General features: G+C 38.8%; 1 protein-coding gene and 1 long non-coding RNA gene across 7 annotated transcripts in view; one reads left to right on the forward strand and one right to left on the reverse strand.

Moving 5' to 3' along the window:
• LOC124153326 (DNA-directed RNA polymerase III subunit RPC1) overlaps window positions 1-18,981 on the reverse strand; it is a 164,684-nt gene extending 145,703 nt beyond the window's left edge. The window contains exons 1-10 of the mRNA XM_046526426.1: window positions 18,752-18,981; window positions 18,538-18,673; window positions 18,283-18,432; window positions 17,945-18,194; window positions 12,939-13,179; window positions 12,479-12,656; window positions 12,270-12,407; window positions 11,984-12,181; window positions 11,759-11,883; window positions 8,521-8,632 (exon numbers count right to left, since the gene is read on the reverse strand). Of these exons, the coding sequence (XP_046382382.1) occupies window positions 8,521-8,632; window positions 11,759-11,883; window positions 11,984-12,181; window positions 12,270-12,407; window positions 12,479-12,656; window positions 12,939-13,179; window positions 17,945-18,194; window positions 18,283-18,432; window positions 18,538-18,673; window positions 18,752-18,795 (1,572 nt within the window). The 5' untranslated portion in view covers window positions 18,796-18,981. The remainder of the gene's footprint in view (window positions 1-8,520; window positions 8,633-11,758; window positions 11,884-11,983; window positions 12,182-12,269; window positions 12,408-12,478; window positions 12,657-12,938; window positions 13,180-17,944; window positions 18,195-18,282; window positions 18,433-18,537; window positions 18,674-18,751) is intronic.
• A 2,583-nt stretch (window positions 18,982-21,564) lies between these two features.
• Window positions 21,565-27,145, forward strand: LOC124153328. Of its 6 annotated transcripts, none has more exons than XR_006863624.1 (6): window positions 21,565-22,034; window positions 22,786-22,837; window positions 23,308-23,508; window positions 23,602-23,821; window positions 24,731-24,959; window positions 27,028-27,145. It is a non-coding gene; the product is annotated as an uncharacterized LOC124153328 (long non-coding RNA). The 6 variants fall into 6 exon arrangements; XR_006863625.1 differs by lacking the exon at window positions 21,565-22,034 and adding an exon at window positions 22,463-22,598; XR_006863621.1 differs by lacking the exon at window positions 22,786-22,837 and having other exon boundaries at window positions 21,566-22,038.
• The last annotated feature ends 760 nt before the right edge of the window (window positions 27,146-27,905 follow it).

A 27,905-nucleotide genomic window follows, 5' to 3' on the forward strand; every position in this document is an offset into this window, starting at 1 on the left:
CTCTCATGAAAAGTACATTTACCGCGTATTAGCAGTATTAGCCTGTGGTTTCTGTCGTACTACTCATCTTATTTTTGGGCGAGGGATAATATTTCAGATTTGCCAGCACCTGAAAGTGATCAGACATCCGCAAATCCCTCGGATTATATCCATTGCACTGTTTTCGTGGAAGTTTATTCGGAAATTATTTGCAAAATCTCTTTCATTCTTATCTTTCATATGGTATTTTACTTCCTTAAATCTCAAATTATTCCTTTGGTGAGTAGGCAAGCATCGTTATAAAATAGCCTTTAACGGTAATAATGGTACTTCCGGAAATTATTCACCCTGTTCAACGATTAAATATGCCTATTCTATACCCGCAAAACGTCCCTAGGATAGAATCATTTTTTTAGGTTTGCTGTGCCCTGCCATTATTATTATCACTTGATCGAGACTCAGGAGATTAAAAACATTAACATACGTCACTTCATAAGAAGTATTTCACTTCGGCCTTGGTAAGAAGCCGTTTGCGTTTCTGATATTATATTTGTTAATAGTGTTTGAAAGCAAGGAATAACATCTATATTCTTATAAGGCCGTGGAAACATGCCGATGGGCTCAGAGGCAATGGTGCGTACGTAGCTTCTAAGACAACTTATATTAACGTTTACCACAAGATAGCTATAAATAATTATTTCCTTAAAAATACCTTTCCTCACTACATAAGGTTTTAACTGCTGACAATCTTTCGTTATGGCTGTAACTGATTTTACAAAGGTATGGAAGCAGACGAAGCTGAAATCCAACGCCTTCCATTTGATTAATACTCACGTATGAGAACGATTTCTAGGTATTTTTCACTATAAGATGTTAAGTGCATATGAACTTGTTAACTTGTAACCACTGTCGATGTGTTTATATTCATTTTTGCCATAAATTAGTTCATAATTACTGAAGTATCATATACAGATACGTAGGAAACTTGCCCTTCAGGATAGGTGGCGCCCCTTCCGGCCTCAACGGGAAACGGCTTCATTAAATGACCATGCCTGAACGGAGTGTGTCCAGACCTTCTCATATTCTAAGACCGTGTTTCGGACTCACTATGATAAGGAGGTTCCAATTAGGTATGTAAACAGTTACCATGGTGAGCATAATTTGGCCCCCAGCAGCAAGAAAGCTTTCTGCTGAACAAAGCCTAGCAATGTCAGTCATTTGAAAATACAGTACAACTGTGTGATAACTAACACAGACACAGCAAAATTTTGCAAATAATGACGAGGTCAGTTTTCCTAAACATCACAGAATATTGCCTTGAGTGGCAATGAGAGGAGGGGAGAAGTCTTGGAGAGGAGCACAAACCTAGCTAGACCTGTGCTCTGCCAAAGCCAACAATGGGATGATCTGTTTAGCATTGCATCTGATTGGAAACTGGAGCCAGCAAAAGTGACTGCAACTCGCAGAAGCCACTCCCCAGCTTTTTGGAGCAGCAATGAGGCAGTTGCGTAAGTTAACCACAAAATTGAATAATGATTTCGTAAATTTTCCTGGATATCACACAATTACAACCATTTCTTTAAAAAAAAAAAAGTGGTATTAGTAACTGTGATATCCAGGAAAACTTATAATGGAATACCACAAAGTTAATCAAGAGTTAAAGAATTTTTAATGATTTCGTACTCTGAAGGGTAGATTACGATCTCACTCTTAACCCCTAAAGCCCGGCAGGCATTCAATCAAATCTCATCCCGGCGGTCGGATGAGATTTAAATGACTTCGCCTTTTTGGCATGTTATCATTCAATAATTTATAACTTTCATAATATTGTATCACTATCGTTGAAAATCTTTGTAAACTTGCATAATATAATGTGCTACTGTATGATAGTTTTTTCAAGCAATTGGAATAATTATTTATTGTTTTATGCATCTCATTTTCTAAACTAATGAATAAATTTTCACTTTCTAAGACTTAAATTTAGTTTCGATTAAGGTGCAAGATAAATAACTTTCCATGCATTTTTTTACATAATTAATGATGTATTTAGGTGATTTGGGGTTGAAAATTTCATAACCGATTGGATATTCTCGATAGTATCACCCGTTTCGCCTACTTGAAAATTCATCACTTCACCCATTTCTTTGACTTTGTTCTATTATTACCAAATCATTTCATATAGGTACTCACGTGCTATAGTTTCCAGCATCAATATTGTGGCATTTTTTAGTGTTCCCCCCCCCCCAAAAATTTCTGGTACCCCTCCCCCCAGAAATTCCTCGAACTTCCTCGAACTTCCTCCGAACTTATCCGCAGAACTTCTCCCGCCAAGAACTTTTCGCGCTAAGGTTTTTTCGCGCAAAGGATTTTTCGCGCAAAAGGCCTGTAGCAAAATCCTGTCTCTGGAAAATCCTGTCTCTGAAAACCCTGCCTCTGGAATCAGCCTCTGAAACAGCCCCGAAACAACCCCGAACCAACCTACCTGCAATGCAAGACTTATATAGGACTACTGCGGAGAAATACTTACTCCTTGGCAAGCAAGGGGAAATCGGTGCTAAGGCTTTAGTATTGCACTTGGAGTGAGAAGTTTTACCATTGTCCTATCACAACTCTCTCTCCCTCCAACACCTCTCCCCAGTATCTCCTTCCCCTCCATGTGTTCCAATGAATATCCCTCTGATTCAACTGATGTCTCCAACCCAGAAGTTGAGGGGAAAATTCTGGCTGTATGCTGTTGTCTCAAAACCGGGGAATGGTGTTTTGCGGAGCGGCCGTTTCTGCAGGGGCAGCGACGCATCAGTGGCGCAGTAGTTGAATTCGCCTGGCTACCCCTCCACTCCCTGGAAGAATCCCTCCCCTCACATCCTGTCTTGTCCTGCATAGGCAAGCTCTCTTGTGCTCGGGGAGTCGTCGTTGACACATGTCTAGTGAGACATGGCAAATTTAGTGCAATTATTCTGCTGGTTTTTAGCTGGTAATGTTTCCTTTGGCATCATGAATTACTATCATTGTTTTCTGTAATACTTCTGATTTTTTGAATACTCTACTTTGACTAGATATCGTACGGTAATAACTCGTAAGTTGTTTTTGGCTACCTTTTTCTTGTGAGCTGTTTTTCTTGTTTGTGGAGTCTTTCCCTGATCCAGCTTGAGACCGACGGTTGGAGTATTTCCCTTGTCTGGGCCTACGTGATAAATCAACCAGATTTTACGACGTAACGTAACAATATGTAAATATTCATAAGACTTTACCTTATTAATTCTTTGTGTCACATAATTTGAAAGAATCCAAGCATAAGCCCACTGCACATTTTTCACGCCAGTACACGTTGTCTCTTCATTTCCCATGCTGGGCACAAACTGCACACCTCCTTTGAGGCTTTTATTTCATCCCAGCTGTAGGAATTGTCTTTAGGAAATGTATTTCTGTGAGTCTTGGTGCTAAATTGTCTAAGGAGTGACGGCCATGTCCAAACAGTCCATATGGAGTAGGATATTTCAAAAATATTATCTCGACCAATTGCACGCGAAATGATAAGAGAGTCAATTTTTTATACGTTTTTTTCCTGTGAACAACGTATGAATTTAGGACTGTGGCGTTCAATAGTCTCCTAAATAGCTTCATACTCCACTTGTTATGGTGTTTTCTTTCCATTAGGTACGAATGCAATTACAGGTCCTTGAAATTCACCCCACCAATGAATTTATTACAACCTAACACAAACAGACTTCCGAGTCTGTTTTTGCCTTTCAATAATATTCTCATTTCGTAGAATCCACAACTATAAATAAAAATAACCACACACAGGAAGTACACCCCATGAGAATTTCAACACACTGCCTGAAAGAATGCCACAGGGCATGATTGGCTCTAGTGGATTGAAGCGCGAGGTTTCGAAGCTCCATCAAGAGACGAGAAAATATCTTGAAAGGGTCCTGGTACACGCTGACCATTCACAGGGAATCTTGTTGCTTGTGGGATATGTAAAATTCTGATCGAACCTGAAGAGAAACCTGTCTTTTACGGTTTTTGCCCAAACGTTATTCATCTTAAGTGATATAGTCTTAATGATCTCTGCATAACAACCCTTAATGACTCGAACAGTTTATTCTGGAAGTGTCTTTCTTGCCGAGTGGCCGCTATCCATCTACCAAAAATGGCTTCCAACCAGCAATCTTTATCAGAGGAGGTTTGTAAGCAAAAAGCTGATGCAGTGAACTCTCGATTATATGAAGCCAGCAGGAACGGAAAATTAGCACTTCGTGACACTGAGTTTTGTAATTTCAAACCTTTAATAAGTCGCGAAAAAATGTTTGCTTTTGCTTCCACTGCTCTGTTTTGTCTTCAGTGGCCTTTGTTTTAATGCTTCCAGTGGTTATTCACACTAGAATCCTTAGATAACGCTTTTTGTTATTGATTTAATGCTGCGAAAGATCGTTGTAATGGGGGAAAGTGCGTTTGGCACATTAGTAAAAGTCCGATGTCCAAGAGCAAAGGAAAAAAAAAGGGTATTTTGTAATTGTTTAGAAAAAGCAATATTTGTAATTTTTGTGGTAAAAGCTGTATTTATTTTTTACATTTTTCCTGAAATATTTTCTAACTGCCTGTCTGTTATTTTTTAGAAATACTTTAGTAGGTACTCTAAGAAACTATGATTAATGATTATCTTTTGTATTATTTATCATTGTGATTTAAATAAATGGGGGGAAATCGAGCCATGTATCTTGCTTCTTCCCGTTACCATGAGAGAGAGAGAGAGAGAGAATGAGAGAGAGAGAGAGAATGAGAGAGAGGGACCGCGAGCGGTTACGCTGCTGATGGAGAAGGCTGAGATCTGGCCAGTTTAAGCCTCCCGCAACTCCGCCTGCCAACAAGTAAGTCGGCTGGGCCCGTCGATTGAAAGCTGGCACGTCAGAAGTGAGCCATCGAGAAAGCAGACGACGCAACAAGTGTGAAGCCGTGGTTGGCGCATGCGCGGAAAGGAGGAAGACGAGAACTGCGACCACGGCAGGTCGCGTGGCATTCACCCTCTCTTGGATATCGGACTTCAGCGGGGATGGTTCTCCCTGTCAGCTCTATAGTGTGGGGTTAAAGCCCAGTGAAATTGATCAAGTGCCTACCACCAGTGTTCATCTCAAAATTTCGTATTCCAAATGTAAAGGTATGTGGCTTGGTGTGCAGATAGTGTGTTTAACGTCTCGGTGGGGTTGCTTTTTCGTGTGTGTCTTGAGGTGTATTTTATTTCAGTTCAAACAATCGATTCTTTTGTGTGAAGTTGAATTAATCATAGTTTCGTCCGAGTTGTCAAGTGAGGGGAATGAGCCTCAATTAATTTATGAATCAGGTGCTATTATGTATTGCCGACCTTTTCACTGTTTATCCAAATTTATTTAAATAAATACGGAAGCTTAACCAGAGTGGGGATCCTGTTTTTTTTTGTTTTGCTTTTGTCCAAAGTCACCTTGAATCCTGGCTGTCGTCACCACTGAATTTATCTGGGTGGATTACGGTCGGAGGCGACTTGATCCTGAATTTCCGATGGTATGATAGGCCTGGCGCCCGAACTTATTAGGTTTAACAGGTAAGGCGTCACATCGTAAAATAATTTTACCGTCCTAAACTTCCCATTCTTTATACAGTAAAACCTCTCTTAAACGAAACTCAAGGGACCGAAATTTTGCCGTTTCGTTGATCGGGAGTTCGTTCCCCGGAGGTGATGCGCACGTTGCATCATTCTAGGGGCTCGGAAATTGAAGCAAGTCTGCATGCGTTATCTTCATTCTACCTTCGCATACTTCAAAACAGTGCTTATTTCTTCAGCTGCAATGCAAATCGCGGGCAATAGACCACATTTAGGAAGCCTCAGTTCGTATTATTCAATCACTTCGCGTGCTTTTTCATCGGTTTTCAAAAATGTATGCAACGTAGCGGTGAGTGCGAGGCCATCCCTTTATTCTCAATATTTGAAATAGAGTACATGTATTCGCGAAGTTTACACTGAAAAATTAAGAATTCGATAGATTTGACCATTACTAATATAAAGTTAAAGTAACAGCGCCAATTATAGCTTCATCATGAAATTAAGATCGCTCTACCATAACGGCGCGAGTGCGACTTTCGTCGACCCATTAAAGCTCAGTGGGTGGCAGCATTTCTTTATAGTAGTCGAATCCAGAATACTCCATAGCAATATTTGCGGTCGCGGGCTTCGTAAATAATTCATTGTACTAGCATCATTTCCATCGCATTCCGGATAGACAACTGCCGATAAGAAAACATCTTGAAAGGCCCTATGCAGGAGTTCTCGAAGTAAAATACGTCACGATTTTGAAAAATGAGTTTTCGAGAAATTATATTCTGCAACCCTCAGTTCGCTGGCTTCGCGGATTACGAATTTTGAGTCTATTCTAGTGAACTCATCAAACGACCCTTCAATATTCATGACTTTTGAGAGACCCTGCCGGATTCACGGCTTTCGTCATCACTCTCCATCGCGTGGTCGCAGTTGACTGCAAACCGGATTGACAACTCCCGATAAGAAAACAGCTTGGAAGGCCTCATGCAGGAGCTCTTGAAGTAAAATAAGTCACGATAATGATGCTGTTGACTGCAAACCCGGTTTTTGCAAAATAACTAAATATGGTGACAGGTGCGACACGCTTCCAAGCTTTGCAAATCCCTTGCATTACCTGCAAAATGGTCCTCTTCAATTTCGCCGATCCCTTACATCCATTCGACAAACCAAAAACTCCACTAAAATCCGACGGTAATGCGGCTTTGTCGCAGAAATGACCCCTCGGTCGAGAGGTCGCCACTTAGCTATTGCAGTTGGGGGGAAGAAAATAACACGCACATTTTTTATTGTTAGTCCTATGTTTGGGCCCGTGCAGCGATCGAGGAAGAAATCTACTTTCCCCATGAGTGCATCAACTCCCGCCAACCACCGCTGAATTAATCCCGCTGTCATTCATGGATTTTTGCTGCTACCACAGGGGTGAGGCATCACCATTGGCCCAGTCTAAATATGGCATGTTTAGACTGTGTCGTCTTCTTCATGCAACAATTGACGGGCGTCGCAAACCTTTTTCTCAGGAGAAAATCAACATCGCTTCACATCACGTTAGGACATCGCTACAATCGCCGACAGACAGACTGACCTTTAGTATAAAGCACTCAATTCAAGTAACGTCAAGATCAATGGGAAATGTTGGCTTTCGTGTCTTAAGTGCGAATATTTTTTATCCAAGATTGCGGCAAATGCAAAAGTTTCTCCTATTTTTTAGATGATGTTGAAATAAACAATGTGAATGAAACAAGAGTAACTACTGAGTCATATATTAAAGATAATTAAGAGATGCAAATTTTGGCTTTTATCTTCTAGCGCCTACATTGTATCTTCCGTAATTTAGTTAAATTTTAAAGAAGTTATCCAAGATGGCGGCCAGTGAAAAAAAATGCTTCTCGGAATTAACGCGTTGTAATTCTGTAAAGTATCTTAAACAACCGTCAAAAGAATGCGTTCGAAGTACATAGCTCTAGATATCATATCTTTGAGCGTGTAAATATTGGGACATTGAGTTATTTACGAAAGTCAGCATTAACATTTTTCGCAATTCGCCGCGAGCCGCGAGTTGGGGTCGGCGGAAACACACGACGGAAGGCTATGGTTACGGTTAATAATGACGATTCTGATTGGCTTATTCAGTGGAAGTCTCTGATTTGCCCTCCAACGTTACGAATATTAAATTATTCATATGAAAATAAAAATTTAACCGGAAAAATTGGTTATTGGGAGGTGAATTTCACTCGATCGCGCCGAAATTTCATTTCGTTGATCGGGAGTTTTCGTAAAAGAGGAGTTCGTTCATCGGGGTTTTTCACTAATGTGTTTACATAGGCAATTGGCCGGACCAATAGCATTTGTTCGTTGAACGGAGTTCTTCGTTTAGCGGGAGTTCGTTAAGGTGAGGTTTTACTGTATGTAGTTAAATACAAATGATCTTAGCACTAAAGAAATTCCTGTATATTTTAAAAACGTCCAAGACGACAATGAGGAAAAGACAAACAAAGAACTCTCGTATGTGATGAAAGAATTCAAACTTGCCCCAACAAATGGGAGTGGAGGGCGTGCGTGGCTGAATATGAAATGGTGAATAAGGGCAGGGATGGAGAAATCGGGGGACCAATATTCCAAAGAATCTCAACTCAAACATTAGGACAAACCTTGTACTATGGCATTTGTTTGGGTGGTTGCTAGGATAGTTTACTATATAGATTTTCTTTTGACTTTAATAATTTATCCAATTTTGAAATCAAATTGATAGAAGATATTTTTCCCAAATTATTCAATAGTATGACTAAGTAGACGTTTTACACAACATTTACATCAAACTTTCTCCAATACAACAGTCCAAGAAGCTATTTTAAAATTAAATTGTTATGCCACCTTCATCTTCAAATTTTGCTGTTATTGCTGATATTGCTCAACTAAATCTTGAAGACTGACAATAACCCATTGAAGTTATTCTATAATACACTTACTCCCATTAAAATCAGGGCTTCGGCTCGTGCTTCCTCAGTCTGAGGGAGATGAAGATTCATCTCATCCCCATCAAAGTCTGCATTATACGGGTTGCAAACACACTCATTAAACCTGAAACAAAGAGAAATTTCACTCACATGACAAAAGCCTCTACCACATCTGACAAAAAATTAAGTAAAGAGATCTATGCATTTAGGTGTGAAAAACTACGTGCTCTACATAAATTTCACCATACCTCAATCACAAATGTATTCTTTAAAATTTTTACAGGAAATTTTAACAATAAACAACAGCAAGCAACAAAAACATTTTTATTCAAAACGAAACATTCATGCTGAAAGGACACGGCGAATTATAGAATTAAGCTCATCCTACAATATGTACATTTTATCATAATGTGAGGAACGAAACCCTGAATGTGTCGTTGGCCCCCTTTTTAGCGTTGCTCCTCTCATTCTCATAACATGTTTAGCCCTGAGGTAGGGTTGGCCAGGGCAGAGAGGTTTGATTCCCTCGCGAGGAGCTGAGGGGAAGAGAAACCACCCCAGAGGGAGTGAGGGCTAGCGTCGTTCACAAGGCACTCTGGCACTCGTTAGTTCGAGTGTAACCAGAGGCAATTACCATAACGATCTCTCTCGGTCAGATCGGATACCTCAGATCCAAATATCCTGGAATATTGCCCTTCATCTTAATGTACTTCGGATCCAAATTCATCGAAGAAATTGAATCTGAAACCAAAATTTTCAGTCAATGCTTTAGTGAATGCAACGTCCCATAAGGGGGAGCAGAAAGAGTTCCAATCTTCTCTTCACATATGCCGTTGCACTATGGTGCTTGCCCTACTCACGAAAAAATTTTTTAAACGCTCTAGTAGGAGTATTGCAAAAGAATTTCAGCCGTGGAAAATTTTAAAGCAAAACACGACAGACACATAGCGTGAATCTTCCCAAGAGATTGGACAACAATCGGGGGAATATCAGCACCTTAAGATAATAACCACGGTGTAGATTTCACAAAATTACCCCCGGCCCTCCATCAGCCCATGCCTCTGACTTTTTTTTTTCTTTCCGAGAACCTACACGTCATAAATCATTTGCCTCAAAGAAAAATATCACGTTACAAGGGAATAATTGAAACTTGTTTCATCCCTACCACGTCTCACCAACTGACCTTGTTCAGTTTCCCAGCTTCAATTATCTCAGTTCCTGGAGCCCAAATGCTAGGTGAGTCACCTACTGAGCCCAAAGATATCTCGATAGCTTTCAGCTATTGTATGATGTGTACAAGGTTCAAAAAAGAGTGAGGCCCAACGTTACACAATCTGACAGTAAGTTTTTAAGCTCTAATTGATTGACACAAAGCTTTATAGTTACAACAAGGCTGCTAATATTCAAAAGAGTCCAAACAGCATAATTTCGGAAGAAACAAGCGTAGCATGAGCGCATTCAAACAAGACAAGATGAACTGGAAACTTCAGGCAAATCAAACTACGTAGATCACATTGCTGCGCCTTCGCCCCTTCGCTTTGAAGGCAACGACGCCACATGCAAGATCGGACGTGTTCTTCCCTTTCTCCTTCGCCCGTAGCCTCTTTGCTTGAAAGACGGAGGGAGCGCGTTCCTTCCCCTCGACCTCTCCTTCAGCGCTCTTCACTTATAAGCATTTCCGATTTCTTCTATCCGCCTTTTAGTCTAACAATGTACACACTCGTTTGAATCTTTTAAACAGCAGGTTTCGACACCAATATAATTTTCAATTGCAATAGCCCTTATAATAGTGTCTAAAGATGATTTTTGAAAAATCAGGCCCTTAGCGTAATGGAAATTACTCGGCAAGACAGATGTTGACTATTGACCAGGTATTGTCCTTCAAAACTGTGCGTTTCTCTACGTTTGATAAGCGACTACTATATGCAGTATAAATGCTGCGGTATGCTCACTTGCAGCACGTAGAGTAATTTAACGCCCCCTCTGGAGCGAAATACCCCATGCGATCTTTTCCATGTTCACATCTGAGGTACTGATGCTTACGAGTAAGAAACACAAACAGGAGCATTGTAAAAATATGCCACGAAGGGAAAAACTCCTCTACCTCCCGGTTGTTTTTGATCTTGGTTTTTAAGTGACTGACTCACACTGAAAACCAAGGCCACTTGGTTCCTCTTGGGCTTGTGACCAGGGGAAGGGAGGAGGGAAAGATAAGAAGTTTGTGTAAGAGGCTCACCCCCATTTTCGGCTGCAATTTCTCTGAAAAAAGGTGTGCTTCTCACACGCGCTTGTACATACGGTATTCGTGTTTTCTGAATATTCACTCCGCCTCTCCCGATCATTAGCCTGGATAATTGAGAGTTTTCTGTTTATGAAAAGTCCACCAAGAAATTCTCCACAAAAATGATTTAAATATTGAAATCCCATTGAGAGGTGGGATAGGGTACAAATTTTTCTCCTCCTTTTCATGGATAAATAGCTGAAACATTGTAACTCAAAATCAGTACCAAAGCATCAATTCGATGGGTAAAAATAATAATAAACATAGGGCTATATGGCTATTTCTGGACCAATAATTGCCGAAAAGTATTAACAAAAACGCTTGCCTTTTCATGCTTTAAAAAGAAGCAGGAGCCGGCTAGGCTATTTGCACAAATTCAGGCCCTATCAAAAATTCCTCCAAAGCATTTGTTATCGTTTGGTCCTCGGATCACCCACCGCTTCTCTTGTAAGAGAGAAGTCGGTAGACTGCCAACGCCCGGCGCACCTCCGGGCCTTCCCCCTCGGCCAGGGATGCCTTGCTGCCGACCCGTGAGTGAGGGGCCCCTCGCCTCAAAATGGGTGGCCGGTGCACAACTTTGGATGCAGAAATCTCGGCTCAAAAGGCTTATGAGCAAGGCTTTCATATTGGAACACTGCCATTCCATCAAATTTGAACAAAATCAGCAGAAGACACTCGGTGAATGTTACTTATGAGTGCAACAAAATTTCTGGATCCCTTGGGCTGCATTCAACCTCATGCGAAGCCACGGTAATAATTTTGTATTTGCAATGTGATCATGCCAATAACCTTGAATATTCATCTTTTGAGACAGCCTTCACAAAGCATCCCCCCCTGCGGAGCCTGAGAATAATTCATACAGAGTGATTCTGATCACGCTGTCAACCACTCTGAATTGAAACCACACTTGCACTGACAAGCAATTAAGATAATTCCAGCACACCCTCTTACTCAGGAGCACATACTCACCTAAATGTTCTATTCTCCAGAACTTTGGCACGGTGTGACATAATACTCAGCTTGTGCAAACTTGGTTGGCGGTTGAAAAGAACTATATCGTCATCCATCAAATGCCTTTCCACAATGTCACCGGGCTAGAAAGAAATTCAGAAACATATTAATTTATACAGTATTTCGTGAAGTGATGATCAGCCAGACTTAGAATGATTCGGCCTTAAGTAGACAAAATCATACCTTTAATTCTTGAGCAATTTTTTTTCTGTTCCCGTACTTCAAAAATTTCTTGAAGGTAGTGCCCTGGATTTCTACAAAGTTGGCACCAGGATGCACGTCCACTCCATTCATCACTAATTTCCTCATCAACTCGATATTAGCTTTATTTACTTTCTGTGGATAGGTGAGGACTTTCGCCACATGAACGGGCACCCCAACCTTACAAAAATATAAAGGAATAATGAAGTCACAACTCCCTATTTCATTTCAGCAAAGGCAATCAATTACACATTAAATATGTAGTTACCTGATCTATTCTTAAGTTAGGATCAGGCGATATGACAGTTCTGCTGGAGAAGTCCACTCTTTTACCAGACAAGTTGCCACGAAAGCGACCTTGCTTCCCTTTGAGGCGCTGGACCAACCCACGACTAGGTTTCCGGGGCTAAAAATTGACAATAAGAAAATCAAGGGGCAAAAATGTCAAATTAAGAGCAGTCACAAAACAGCATTTACCTGCATACTAAGGGGTATACCAGATGTCTCACTGTTGATATAAAGGGCACATTGTAGCTGAAGAAAATCCCAGTCTTCATTGATCATTTGAACCTTTGCACCAGACTGACGGTGCTTGACTATGACATCATTCAGAAATACTATTTCAGTTAATTTCATTGTCAAGTCATCTTCATTCCTACATGATAAGATAGTACCATAGGATCATTATTTTTGGTAGTATAATAAAATACCTATACTATACTCATTGACACCCAATCCCTATTTTAAAAGGTAATTATTTTCTTTAACACAGTTTGAATCCAGTTTAAATCTCCAGATTCAAAGAAAGATATGTAACCCAATGAATATCAGAAATAAGACAAAACACATTGAGAGTAAATGAAATAAGTTTCACAACAAATCAAATAAATTCGAGGGTAAAAATAAAATCATGGCATAAAATACACACAAAACTTACGTTCCCATTTTGACATCTGAGATTACTGATGGGCGGATGCACAAAGGAGGGACAGGCAGCCTTTGAAGAATAAGGTCTTTCGGTTTCCCACTGTCAGGGACCATTAGCAGCAACGGCACATCCTCGTCTGGGATCCGTTCTAATAAATGCAACACTTCCAAAGGATTCAGGATATGAGCAGAGGCATTATTTAATGAAGATTCTATTTCAGCATTGGCCTCCACAGCCTCGGAAAATTCAGCTGAAATAAAAAATATACAGCTATGTTACATAGCCATGAAACCAAGAATTTCCGATGTGAAAAACTCTACAGTTTCTAAGTGATCACAAACAAAATAATGAGGAAACTAAGAAAAGCACTTCAGAAAAATGGCCTTGAATATCTTCATAGCTTGTACATGAAAAGAAGATGACCATTGGTAGTGGTTCACAACTCAGGGCACACACAATGCAAGTCTAACAGCACCTAGGAAACACATGACAAACCATTTACCATTTGTTGATTTGTGCGCTCCATAAACTTTCTAAAACGCCATCATTTTCTTGATTGATAAATTGTCAGAGGAAGGTAATCTTTTGGATTCTCCCCGACCTTATTTGGACAAATAGGACCAAAGAATTAGGGATAAATTTTTAACAAAAGAGACAAAATAATGACATTTTTAGGCATAAGTTAAACCATTCATTTAAAAAAATTTAAGGGATTGCGTGGAAGTGCGTCATAGTTTTGCTGATATGATGTGAAACTTATTAGCGGGAAAAGTCCCTAGTGGGCTAAGGGTTTCCTTGCAAAGGATTTACGCACAAAGGCCTTCAACTCAAGGGCTCAGAGACTCTAATGCTAAGATCTCTAATGCGTAGGACCCTCCCTCGATTCCAGTTCCCTGCAAACCAGGAATTCAACACTTGAATAGCAGTCCTGCAGATGAATACATGGGTTTAGGAAATCCAGGGGAGGGTTGGTGCAGAGCCACAGTCTGCAGTTTGGAATGAGCAGTACATAGTCCACATTAGACCAATCAAATCTCTCTCCCCCTCACTTCTCCCCCCTCCTATTGCTCATCTGAATTTCCCTCACCCCACCTGGGAACCTAAATAACACAGAAGATTGTTGTGAGGGAGCTGTTCCACACCAAGCGTGTTGGTTCCCCAACCATGCCCGAACTACAGGAGTACTGTTCTGGAGGTTCCTGTCAACTCGGGCGCTGCAGGGAAAATTGGATTGTATCAGCCGACAGGTGTCTTAGGCTGCCTATTGACTCATCCCTCCAGCTGGAGTTCGATCCCAGCCACCTCTTCCCCTAAACTACCACCCTTCAATTGCTCAGCATCATTTACCCGTCACCCACCACTGGAAGTTTGGATGGGCATATCACCTTCTTCGTTAAAACTTTCGCGGGTGCTCGTAATGTTGAATTAAAACTTTTGGGCTATGTCGCCGCGTCAGATGCCGCGTCATCTGACGCGGCGACATAGCCCAAAAGTTTTAATTCAACAGGGCATATCACCGTCTCTCGAATTGACCTTCACTGGAGAAACATATTTCGTGCTTTGACAGAGATGTTGGGAAGTTATCTTGTCTCTTTGTGCCACCACATACAGTTCAAGTTATTTCTTGAATGATTTAAGTTCGTTTTGGGGAATGATAATTGTCATATGTTATGATTTAAATACTTATTGAAATTGTCAGGTCGATGAAGACGCCGGTTGGAATACTACCGGAGAAACAGTCGTCGCAAAGAAAATCCACGCGGTGAAACCCAGAAGCATGGAGACATCATCTAGACAACGCCGCGGAAAACTACGCATCAACTTATTGAAATTGTAACACTTACGTTTGAAATACCAATCAATGTAATAAATTTTTTCGATCTAAGTATGCTAAAATTGTTCTCTGGTTCATTACGTTGTTTGTCTTGGTGGAGTTTTTCCCTTACTTGTTCATTTGCAGATGGAAAGAATCGTGTTGTGTCTGGGCTATCTTTTAAAACTGGGGAAGTTTTGACTACGTAACGCCATACGATAAACCTTCTACATATATCTAAAAAAAACTTCAGCTTACATGCTCACACATGAGGAAACAATAGCAAAGGCATTGTCGCACTATCCTTATCTTAACAAATAATATCATCCTGGACAGTTCATTACCTTAATGAGATGTCTAACTCACATGTTCTCAATGTGACAGTGAAATTCCTAAGAAAGAAACCTCAGGGAGATAGAATTTATGTCCAGTCCTCAAAAGGTTCTGCAAACAAGTTTCCAAATATAATGTATGTATGTGAATAAGTGAATAATATTAAATAAGTAACAATATTGGCAAAAATCCTTGAAATGAAAATGTATTGAATCATTTATCAAGAGACTCATATTTTTGTGAAAATAATAACAGGAATCTAATAAAAATTATTTTTTCCTATGAATTGGGTGCATCTAGAGAATTCAACACCAAGATCTTAGTTTCCACAAGAAAATGCATGTATCAAAAACATTCACTAATCTCCCAGAGTTGTTCCAGACGACCAAAATTTCCGGAAATTCCCATGGCTAGAAAACACTAAGAAATATTATGCTGGGACCAGCAGGGTTATTCCACTAATCGTATGGCCGGGCCATAAGTCGAAATCGACCATAACTACGGCCTCAAGACATACGTATGGCTGCGAGCGATTCTACTCTGAGCGAAAGGCCATAAGTCGGGCGGTAGCTATGGCCTAAAGGCCGTAATACTATGGCCTGCCAAGGAGGCGGTCATAACTCAGGCCATACGAAATAACATTGCTTGCCCTCAGAGTTATAGAAGAAATTTACGGAGTGTCATCGATTATATAGCGATTGTTTCAAGAAGTATATGAATATTGCGGGGGAGCACATATACGGATGCAACGGGCATTGGCTAGATATATAAAATAAAGAAGCCGATTTCATCTGGAAAGAAGGAGTATACGGGATACGTGTAATCCATTTGCATACGATGATGATATTTTCATTAAATATTTCCGCGCGTCAAAAGAAGTTGTTACTTAATTCGTAAGTAGATATAGTGGATGAACTAAAAGTTCGCTTGTAGTTCAAAAGTTAGACATACATTTTTAATGGATGCTCTGTTAAAGTGAACGGAGGAACGGGCTTTTATTTGCTTTCTGTGCTACATTTACTAGCAGATTTCCTACTTGTTTTGAAAAGCTGTAGGTAGCTTGAAATATCCGCTATTAAATGTTTTATATTTTAAGATTCTCGTAGCATTACGGTTCTTGAGGGAGGATATCTAAGAAACATAGGGCAACACATTTTTTTGGCAGTAAGGCAATCTTCAGTACGTCGATGCGTAAAGGACAAATGTCGTCCACAAATCAAGGAAAGAATTATAGTCTCATATTGATGTTTTAATTTTATACAGCTACCTAAACATAAGCCTCTGATAATAAAATTAATGAAACTTAAAGTTTCAATTTCATCTTTAGATTTCGTGCATTGGATGGATTTCTACGGCTTTTGAGGGCAAATTATTGCAGCCATGAGGCAATAGTTACACCATTGGAAGGAGAAAAAGGGGGTTAGAACTACAATAGGATGTCATGTTCTAACTCTATCAATTACATATATAATTCACGAATATTATAATACTGTAGGGTACAAATCGTGCACGAATTTCTTCTGCTTCTTCTCGTCCGTGATTTGCGTTCTTCACTTTTTTTTTAAGATCTCCAGCGTCTGCCGTCAGATCAGAGTTTAAAGAAAATCCAAATTTATCCTTTAATAAGAGTCCATTTCAGTTAAGAAACATAGAATTAATTTTTTATCCACGTTGGAACAAACTAGTGTTTAAAAAAAGTGAATCCAACTTATAGTACCAATTATAATTCTCATACTCGCCTGCAGAAAGGGCATTAAGACTTTTGGCCGGGCCATACGATATGGCCCCTCAAGAATGGAATCGGTATAGGCCGTAATTTCAGGTCGGGCCATAAGAAAGTTACATATGGCCCCGTTTAGCAGAATAGCCCAGAACTACGAAGACTTTAGTTTTAAGGCCGTCATATTTTTTATTTTGCTGAGTGGAGGTTTGTTTGGTACACGAGCGCTTTACTACACCAGACTTATAAGGGAGGTGAACAAGACATAACAGGAAAATAGCCAATTTTTCCCACTGGTACGGATGGTGGCCTATATGCTTAAACCTGCCAAACATCCCTCCTTTCCAACAAAGGGTTGCACAATAATCACTAAAATATTACTCCACTGAACTTAAAAATGATGATTAGAAAAACTGACCCATAAAGTTCAGTAATAACAAACTAAAAAAATCGTCTCCTCTTCAGATTTGATACAAATAAGCTTCACTCTACCACTACGTTCACCAAAAGCAAACCCAAAATCACTCTGAACTCCGATCTGAAATGAGAAATTGAGCTGAGCCTATTGAATTTAATAACATTGATTAAACATATCAATCTTCGCCTATCAATACTGACATCCATGTATGTACATTCCTTATAAGTGTTTCATTTTTGAGTACCTCTCTTTATCGAGTATAATTAATTTTGTCCCTTTGCATGGAATTGGAGACGATAGCATCAATTTTTAATCGATTAGAAGGCCAGACACAGTTAATGGCAAATTGTAACTAATGCTATGCGCTAGCAAATTTTGGAAAGGGAACACCAGTGGACATTATTTGCCATTCTTGGGGGATTAACTAAGTAAAAAATTCTCTCTAAATATATAAATAGAAGATTCATTAATAGTGTTAGTACCAAATTCTCGCTATCAACTGCACTTTAAAGGGTGAAGATTTGTTTTCATTGTGGTAGATACTAATCGCATACCCAAGCTTCAATATGAAGAAACGCACAGAGAAAAACTCTTTACAAGATTAAAATGACCAATTATCCCGTTACACATTATCAGACGATCAAGGAAGTCCAGAACACTATTCCCTCTTTTCAACATCTAATACTCTAATCCACAGTATAAAACTAAATTCAAAATACATGTTCCCTTACCAATCAATTCTGGAATAACAGTTTCGTTTTTCTTAATATGCCTGTACTTCTCATGAACAATTTTCAGCATTCCGAATTTTTTTATCACACCATTATGATCTTTACAGTATGGGCACCGATTAATCTTCTTAGACTTTTCTTGAATTTTGCTTCGAATAGCTTTCTTAACTAGATATGGAAGATTTGGACTACGGACTTTCTCTTTGAACATTTTCTTTTCCGCTGGAGGTAGCAGCACATGAGAGCAAGACTAAAATGACAGAAAAATGAATTTATTAGAAAGAAACTTAAACTAACTTACAGCCATTATTTAAGTAACTGTCCGCTCCGTCACTCACCTTACATATAGACTGTAGGATATTAATAACCGAGCGAAAATACCCGACATGAAATACAGGTAATTCCAGGTCTATGTATCCGAAGTGGCCAACACAATCACTGAGACCTTTCCCACAGGTGAGACAATTTGAGCTCTTTTGACTAGTACCCTAAAATCGACACAAATAAGTGAGATTGGTTCATCCAAGTAATAGAGATAAATAATCACAAGATGATGAATATTGCCATGAATTGATTTAATTTATTAAGCATACCATCTTTCTGTCCAGCACTCCGTAGCTAATTGGTGTTCTTTGTATATCTTGATTGTATAAGCTTTTCGCAACAACATGAATGTGGGATTGCTGCTGCATTTCCTGCGAACTTTGAAGCCCAAATGACACATGGGATCTGTAACAAAGCCAACGTTAGTTATAAAAGCTAAACAAGCTAGCTGAAAAGAAACGAAAGTGACAAATCGATTATAACATTTTACGGATGCAGTCGGTTTCTCGGAATTGCTCCTTCGGCATCGTCACTTTTCAAAGATACTTCAGAAGCAAAATTAAAAGATCTAGTTGGGAGTCGCAATGCATTCATTAAGAGTTAACTATCTTATAACGTCAACCTCCGCGCACCCACGCCATGCCCCAAGCCAAGTTTATCCCACGGTCTCAGAATATGAGAGGTTTATCCGGTTTATCCCAAAACCGTAGTGGCCTCTACAGCCCCCTCCAACTCCCGGCCGCTAGGTGGCCCTAAAGCTTCCGTGCGAGGGAATCGCCGATAGATGGTGCTAGTGGGTGTTTGCGCGTCCAGCATTACGAAATTGCATTGAACCAAATACAATACTTGATCGCTGGAACAACGAATTTAAAATGCCTTCAACTGAATTGAACACTAAGAAGCAATTTAATAGCCTTTTAATTTCATTGACAGCCAGTTAGAAAGTCCATGTACAAAAAACATTGCCTTTACAAGAAATTGAAAATGAGATGTTGTCGTCTGCTAGCAGTCGTATTTTATTAGCTCTACTTCGTAAAAAAGAAGTTATTTGCGTCCTGATCATCATATATTTATCGCTAACGGCATACTGCCTGACATATAATTATCAAGGTATCGGTCCCCCCCAAAAAAATTGGCGATACAGACAATCGAGTCGGCGTTTCCTCCTCCAAGGAACTCCAGCGCAATTATGCTGAATGGGGAAATAAGTTTTGGCTGCAGAAATCTCCTTTAAACTCTCATTAGGTCACCTTAAACAGGCAATCCTAAACTGGTAGCTACGAGGATACGGTTATCTCCGATTCAGAAATTACAAGATCCGCAATGAGAAAAACTGGCCCAAAATTAATTACTGAAAGCTTCACATAACGACTCTTATTAAGATTAGATTAAGACTTAATGGTTATTCTGAAATGGAAAATGTACGTTTGAGAACCCTAATTAAGACTTTGGGCACAACAAAAACACCTTGCTAAATTCTTAACCCAAGAAAGTCACAGAAATACACATCACAAGATCAACCGAAACAGCAACCAATGTAAAGGAAAAGGGGACGTCTGGGAACGGTAGTTGAAGGAAGTGATTGTTGTTAAATTTAAAATGCATTTATTCATGAAAGCACAAGCACTATCATTAACACTGTACAGGCGAGCTTAAAGGATAAGGGCAAAGGTTGGAAGTGTGAAAAATGTAAATAAATCTCGAAGTTCATGAAGATTTGAGGGTTTTCCACGGTTGTGGCAGTATCACTTCCACCAAAAGATCTGGAGATGAATGACCGCCTAGAAATAGAAATTTTTCAAAATTAGGCAAAATTTAAAAAAATATATTAAAAAAATGAGTTGCAATCCTAGGTCGTATCAGTTATAAATGTGGAATGACAGTACTTTTACCACGAAAAATCTCCACAGTTAGCTAATAATGGCGTTACACGAGGTTATGTCTCACCAAAAATGTGAGGCTTTGAGGCACGAGAAAAATATCATAATGAAAGGGTGGGGCCAAATTTTCGATTGCAAATATCAACAGATAAGTTCATCCTTTCAATTCTTAATATTACCAACATTTACTCTATTCTCATGACTTCCTTTTTTATTACAGATAGTAACCCCTGCCCCTTTTCAGCAAAAAATATCCTGACCACATTACTGTTGTTGCACTTTGTTTACAACTACAACAATTTCTAAACTGCAATGGCAGCAAATCCACAGAAGTAAAAAAAATATGAAATTAATTATATTTCAACATCCGTAGGCGGATCACCGTTAGTCCGTGTATATTATTGTACGCTAAACAACATCAATACTTGCATAAAATGAGCATGGATGCAAGCATAACTATCGCTAGGGCGCCATAAATCTTATCCCACCAGATAACAGAAGCTACCATTATAATTTCACTGTCATTAAGTCCTAAAACTAGAGTAGGATGCACATTAACACTTTCACCATGATCATAAAAACATAAATTCACTGCACAACTGTATCTAATAGGAATGAAATAATACAAGTTTTCAATTCGTGGTGGAGCGATATGTTTCCTCCTCTTTCTGTACTGACACAAAATTCTTCACTAAATATCTAAAGCCATCAATTAATTGCAAAGCGAGCTACGAAACCACCGAGGTTATACAATTGTAATTAAGTACAATAACACAATTAGTAAAAACTGATGGAACTATGCCTCCACGGCAACATGGCATGATATTATTTCGGTATTATGTGAAAAACATGAACCATTGATTTCCCGCGAAGATAAAAATAAAAATTTCCGTAAATAAATATCGCATGCTTTGCCATATCCTCTTTAAAAACAAGAGAAAGGGCATGCATGGAAGAGTAAACAAAGCCGCCATTGCAGATACTGCAGTATTTCCGCTATCTATTTGCACCGCTAATTTATTCTTAGCGAATAACACATATTTTCAACTAAAAAACGAGGTCACTGAGATCTAAAACCACGAAAAAATTACCAAATTAGCGTTAATAGAGCCATAAAACTAACATCGGTATCCCACCGCATTTTGAGTACTTACCACTGCTTTGAAAAAACTTTTATTTTCAGCTCAGCATTCCTTCCTGGTTTTCCTGTATCTTGTAGAATTATTAGACACATATCAAAAGCGCTACGCACGAACCATCTTCAAATTTAATAGCTTTTTAGCAATATAACACATCTTCCAAGTGATGAGCTTCGCTGGTTCACCATTGAAATGAATGTAACAGCCATGAACATACATATGGACTATCGTCGACATAGGGCGCTGCATGCAAGCGATTGTTTCCCGAACTTCCTGTCGATAAGTTTACAAAATTTGTCGTGTGGCGTCGCTACTTTGGAAGAGGATTGCTTTGTCACGTTAAAATTACATGGCGGTAGTAGGGAGATTCGTGTCGGCCAGCGACAAAATTGAGAATTGTGCAGTAAATAGAGCTTCCTTCGAAATGCTGCTCAAACTGTTTATTGCCAGATATTAATCGGTGGGTGTGAGTGTGTTAGACGCGTAGTATCTTCGCTTGGGAGTGGTTGTCTACGTTGTTTACCACAACGCGTTGTACCGCTGTGAGAGTTGTGCTTGGGTGCACGGAATATTTGTGTGGTTTGTGTTCAGTATCAATTTTCGTGGAGTCTGTTCTTCGCTATCACGGTAGAGAAGAATAGGAAGCGGGATGCAAGCTGTTGTGCCGAGTTGGAAGACAACCACTGGAAAATGAGTGCAGATAATGCCAAGATGGTCGTCAAGAACAAATCATTGTTACAAGTAACTGTAAGTACGTATTCTGTGTTATTTATGTTGGATATTCATTACTTAACTTATTTAATATTGAATAGTGTGTAATTTTAGTTCATTAATAGACTTTACCGGAAATCCGGTAATGTTGTTACTCTTGGCCATGCGGTCATTTTGGTGTGATTCTAAATGAGGCAGCCATTATTATTCATATGAGAAGCTGTATTTATAATATTTGTTTCGTTATTATTATATCAAGTGGAATTTTAGACCATAATACAAGAGATCGTGTGTCTTAATATACCAGAAATTCGACCTAGTATTTACGCCATGCGGTCATTTTGTTTGGGTTTCTTGGTGAGGCAGCCATTACTGTTTATGTGAGTAGTATTAATTAAATTTGTTCAGTGGTACCTCGCTGACCACTATTTGCTATTAATTTATCATAATCGAAAGAAAATGTGATATCGGAATTGAAATTGCCGTGTTCTACCTTTCATAACTTTAGTTTTTAGTTACATAGTGTAGCGAGATGTTTGTTTTCGCGCAGCAAGTTCTCTTGTACGCTGTTTTTCTTGATAGAGTTAGTTAGGTTCCGAGGTATGGATTAATTAATTTAATTAACGAGAAAACTCTTTTACAAATTTTTACATAAGATAATGGTGTTCATATACGTATTAATATCAGCAGCCCATCACGGGCGTTAGTCTCACGGTTAATGTGTGTTAACTCAATTATATATTTCACTTTGATGAACTTAATGTATTCCCTTTATTCTTTATTCAAGAGGAAAAATTGCATGTATCCCCATGGTGACGATGAACCACTGATTTAAGGAGGTATGCCTCCCCATTAAGAATACTACACTTGTACTACTCTATTGCTTCTAGACGAGAAAAAGACAGTTGTGCTTCGTTGAAGTCGAAAAAGGTTATAATATTATAAAAATAGCATCGCATGTTCATTGCACAGAAAAGAGAATGTGCTCCTAGAATTTAAATTTGGAGAAAAGGGGAGTTTTTGCATCTCACCTTGCAAATCTACCCATATAATTTTATTTCCTGTGGCAAAATTAGAGAGTACAGTTAAAGCATTCAATCTTGATAATTTGCTCTGTGTTTGTTTTGATACCGATGAATGAGCAACAGTTTATAGCTATTTTGTATTTTGCATTGTGGGGTAAAGTAACATCATTTTGTCCTTGTTCATTGGGTGACTATGATTATTTACATAAGTGTCTGCATAAAACTTTATTTTTTGCTAGTGGAAATTTTTTCGTAAGGTATTTCATATCTTGTTTTCTTTCTAGTTATATTTATTCAGCTAATCTGGTCGTGGAGTCTGTGATGGCATCCAGGTCCTACCAAGTACTTGGGCGGATGAAGAAAATAAGAGCTTTTTGGACAGATACAAACAGCAATATTAATTTAACAGTAGGTGTGGCAAGACATTTACTCTGTTACTAACAGCTGGTTGCTTTACCCTTTCAAAAGGGTTATGTATGGCACTGGTAAGTTACAACTTTGGAGTACCTACGATAGCTTTCTTTGATAGTAAAATTTCTATAGTATGTATGAGACTGGTATCCCTCCATTCATTCCAGATTGCTACAACAGGGGGAAAAGAAAATTAAAGCAAGCAATGTATTCTGATACAAATATAGAGGCAGAGCCGGGATGAAAGAGATGAGTCAGGACACAAAGACATCTTTACAGTGGAGACACTAATGATGAGAGGGTTATGCCAGCCAATGAGAGTATAAGGTCCCGAGGAGTAATTTGCCCCCATTACCTGTGTCTTCTGCCAATGAGCTCCACTAACAAGTAAGTGAAGGAACATTCCTTGAAAATATGATGTCCACAGAGACTAACACATTTTATCAATACTTCGGTCTGATTAGATGTGTGGGATTAGGACTGAAAGATCAGAGAAGTGATGGGTGGTGCTGCCATGTAGGATAGTATGTATGGCTATGAGACTTGTGGACTGTCATGGTCAACTACTTTGTCTGTCTATGTGAACTAGGTATGATTCAAGGCTGCTAATCTGGATGGAATAGCATAATGCAATTCGCTGATATTGCAACTGAAGTTGAAATAATTATAGCATATTGCAACCCAGATGCAATACGGTATTCAGAATGGTTGCAATTCTTGTTTTTACTACACTGGAAGACGTAGTTCTCAAAATAGCTATAGCACCGTTGCAATTCATTATTCAGAACAGCGAATCGCAACTGGTAGGGTTGCAATAATAATATGCGGTCTCCCAGGCCGAGCTATTCGGTATTGCTACCCAGAAAATGTTCACATTGCGATGTTGAATTATTTTTTCATAAGGGAAGAGGCAGAGCTCCGAAGTAGCTTGTGCAAGAAGTAGCCAGATGCTATTCCGAACAAAATTATTGCACCCCTTCATTCACAATACGGGGTCGTTGCAATAATGACCCGCGGAATAGCATATGGTATTTATTGCAACGCTTATCCAGAATAGCTGCCCAAGTATATTTATATATTTTTCAGGGGTATTTCTGTGTGTTTAACTTTAATTTTGTTTCATAGGTAATCATGTTGAGTCATTTAAAATTATTTTATTCACTTTCTGTGGAATAGTATTTAGTGGTGCATTGAGTGATTAACATTTTTCCAGGCTCAAGAGCTTATATTTTAAAGAAATATTTAGTATTTACATTTGCGAGAGCTCCTTCTTTATTTATTTAACTTTTCTTATAGGTGCAAGGACTGGCTTCCAGACTACAGTAATGAGAACACTGCAGATAATGCAGCAAAACCAGGTGTCCCTTAAATTAAAAATAAATACTTAAGAATCATAGATACATGATTTGCTAAAGAAGGTGGGATCAAGAGAGAATGACACATATAGCAGGATGGCGTGATGGAAAGAATCCATATGACCACTTTGAAAGGCTTTTTTAAAAGAGCCAATTTCAGAAAGAATACGGTAAGGATATTTAATGTACTCAGTAGCATTTCTGTTACACCACGCTCTTCTTTTTCAGAAAAAAATTGTAAAACTGACAGTGAGAAAAACATGGGTTTTCTTGATTCAGGCCACAAACACTCACCTTGTGATTTTTTAATCATCATTGCGTATGAAACAAAAATTGGAATTTGAATTTATTTAAAGTCAAAGGGCATTAGTTTCAGGGATGCTGACTTACAAAAAATATTGGGGGGCCTAAACCGGGGATCTGGCCATGCGAAATTTTATAAGAAATGAGTTCTAAGTTTTTTAAGCATTTTAGAAGAGTTATGTATATGGTCAAAATAAGAACCCTGATATCTCGAGTCTCGATATCTGGACACTCCGGGAAAATTGACTTATTTTTTCATCACACCCATAACGAATTTTAAATAGGGCTCGGGCCCCCTCAGGTCGCTAGGGGGGGAAGGGGGGCAAGCCATGGGATTTATGAGATTATTTCCTTGAAAAAAATAATTTTATTATAGTTTCATAACTTATAATAATGTATATAAATTTTCGTTGGTTTAAAGAGATTTTGTTGAATATTTTCAATTCAGTAGTGATTTTGGCAAAAGACTTGCCATTTTTGCTTCTTGGGGGGGGCAGCTGCCCCTTGCAGGGTACGCCCATGTACGAAGGTCTCGATTTACAACTTTGTTTTATATATGTATAAGATTTATTCACCAAGGAGACCACATATTTTACTATGCCTTTCTCAGCACCATATTTTTATGAAATTCGTAATGCCGAATGCATTGCAGAACTGGTAGTGATTTCCTTGTATGGGCCTTAGTGTGACTATAATTAATTATTTTTCATGCGATACTTTCAACATGCGTTATATATTATCCTAAAATAGCTGCCCTCTCTGAATATGGTTGAGTTGGTGTAAAGGCTAGTATCATTGACTCCTACTCTGCGGACCAGGGTTCAGGGCCTTATAACTATGGTATATTTTCGTGTCTTCATTTTGTTCATTTATTGCTTGAAACAATTTTATTTTAACTGCTAGGCAGAATAATAATGCCACTGCTTCCCATTATGTATCTTCTGAAACCCTTTGTGTGTGATTGCAAGAGGGCCACCAACAAATGCAGTTTATTTGAGAAAAAAGCTGCCATTATTGCTCCCCTTAAAATCTTTTGGTGGGTTTTCTAGGAGGGTAGCTCTGGAGACATTTTTCATGTTACCCCAATGTGGTGTCTGCATTTCAGCAATCCTTCCTTCAAAAGGACTTTTGTGTGCTCCTTTGAAGTTCTAGTATGGTCGCGACCTATTTTATGAGTCATTCACTCTGTCTGGTGAGGAGTGGAATTCTGCTGAAATCTGAAGTGACCCTTTCTAGTGTAGTCTTCTTATCTTTGCGTTCAAAATAACACTGCTTGATAGGCCATAATGATGACAAAGTAATTCTTATCCTGCCTATGCTCCCCACAGTTTAAATTATTTTATGAAACCACTTCCAGTTCTGCAATAAAAAATATGGCATTGAATAAAGCCTAGGAGTGGATGTGGTCTTCCCTCGTCAGTTGGTAAAAGTGGAGTTACTTAAGTCATTTGGGTTTATTTGAAGGGTTACTTATCTGCTCTCAATAATTAATAATTCCTATCACTCATTATTATGTATTTGTGAGGCTGGTAATTTATGGCATTAACTTCATCTTTAGTGTGCTGCATTTCTGTCATTTGTTTGTTTGTTTGAGTTAATTTTTGAAACTATTTTGCAGCTTCAATTCTGTAGTAATTACTTTTTGAGTGGTGGGCATTAAGGTAAAATAATGGCATAGGATACTTGTTGATGGGCAAGGTCCATTTTCCAATGCATAAATACAAACTAATTTCTGTTGTATTATATTTTTAAAGAGGTGATACAAATTTAAATTTTAAAGCAGAATTGAAAATAAAGAAAATGTCCTATTTAATTGTTGGGTGGAGGGTTTTCATTCCTGTTCTTATTCCTTGAAGGTTAAGATTTGCACCTATCAATAACCTAAAAAAAAGTCCTGCTTGATAGTGTTACATTTTTCTTTATTTATCGTTACAGGTCAGTCTTCGATGCAGATCTTGTTTAGGCATCTAAAGAAGACTGATGGATTATGATGTTGATGTTGTTATGTATGCTAATATTTATGTTTATGAAAATAAATGAATTAATGAGAAAATATAAAGTCATTCATCAGATTTTAGATTAGAATGCTTGGAGATTAATCTCTGGAATCTATACTACACTTCTGAAGCATAGGTGGTGTTTGTATGATGCCAGTCTTTGGTTGTGTTGGTCCAGGTAGACCTGCACAGGCCCAGGAGAATGATCTTAAATCCCATTTAGTTTGTATTTGGCCATCCGACACTTCCATTGGAGGTATTATTTCAGGATTAGGGTGTCCCTGAAATCCATATGAGACGAGTGATTGAATCCGTGAGGTAGGCGATGTTTCAATACATGAAATTTTCTACGATTCTTGCAAGCATTTAGTTCAATGTGGTAAAATTCCACTCCTTCACGCTTCAATCTTTGGATTTTATTCTTTGTGATGCATCCCAAACCTATCAGCGGCATCACAATACAGGTAAATGGTAGAATAGTTGTATCTGATTATCATGGTCCAAATGGATGGAATTGAAGGAAGCAATTACGCAGAGGAGGATTAGTAGGATTCATAAGGGAGTTACGGTTAATGTTATTAGATTGTTGCTTAGTTTACTTGCCAATCACCCTTTAATTAACAGTGTGAGAGTTTTTTGTAATATAGGAGCAATACAGAATTGGGTTATCTGTAATTGATCACTTTGCTGCTTCAGGAATTTCATTATTTTGCATTGTTACTACGTGATGCAGATTTTCTTTTTATCATTGGCATGGTTGAGGGCTAGAGGATGCATTGTAGCATTTGTGGCTTGTCGGTTCCAAATATTCAGCTC

The sequence above is a fragment of the Ischnura elegans genome, chromosome 2 (assembly GCF_921293095.1).
Source record: "Ischnura elegans chromosome 2, ioIscEleg1.1, whole genome shotgun sequence".
In the NCBI taxonomy this organism is placed as follows: Eukaryota; Metazoa; Arthropoda; class Insecta; order Odonata; family Coenagrionidae; genus Ischnura; species Ischnura elegans.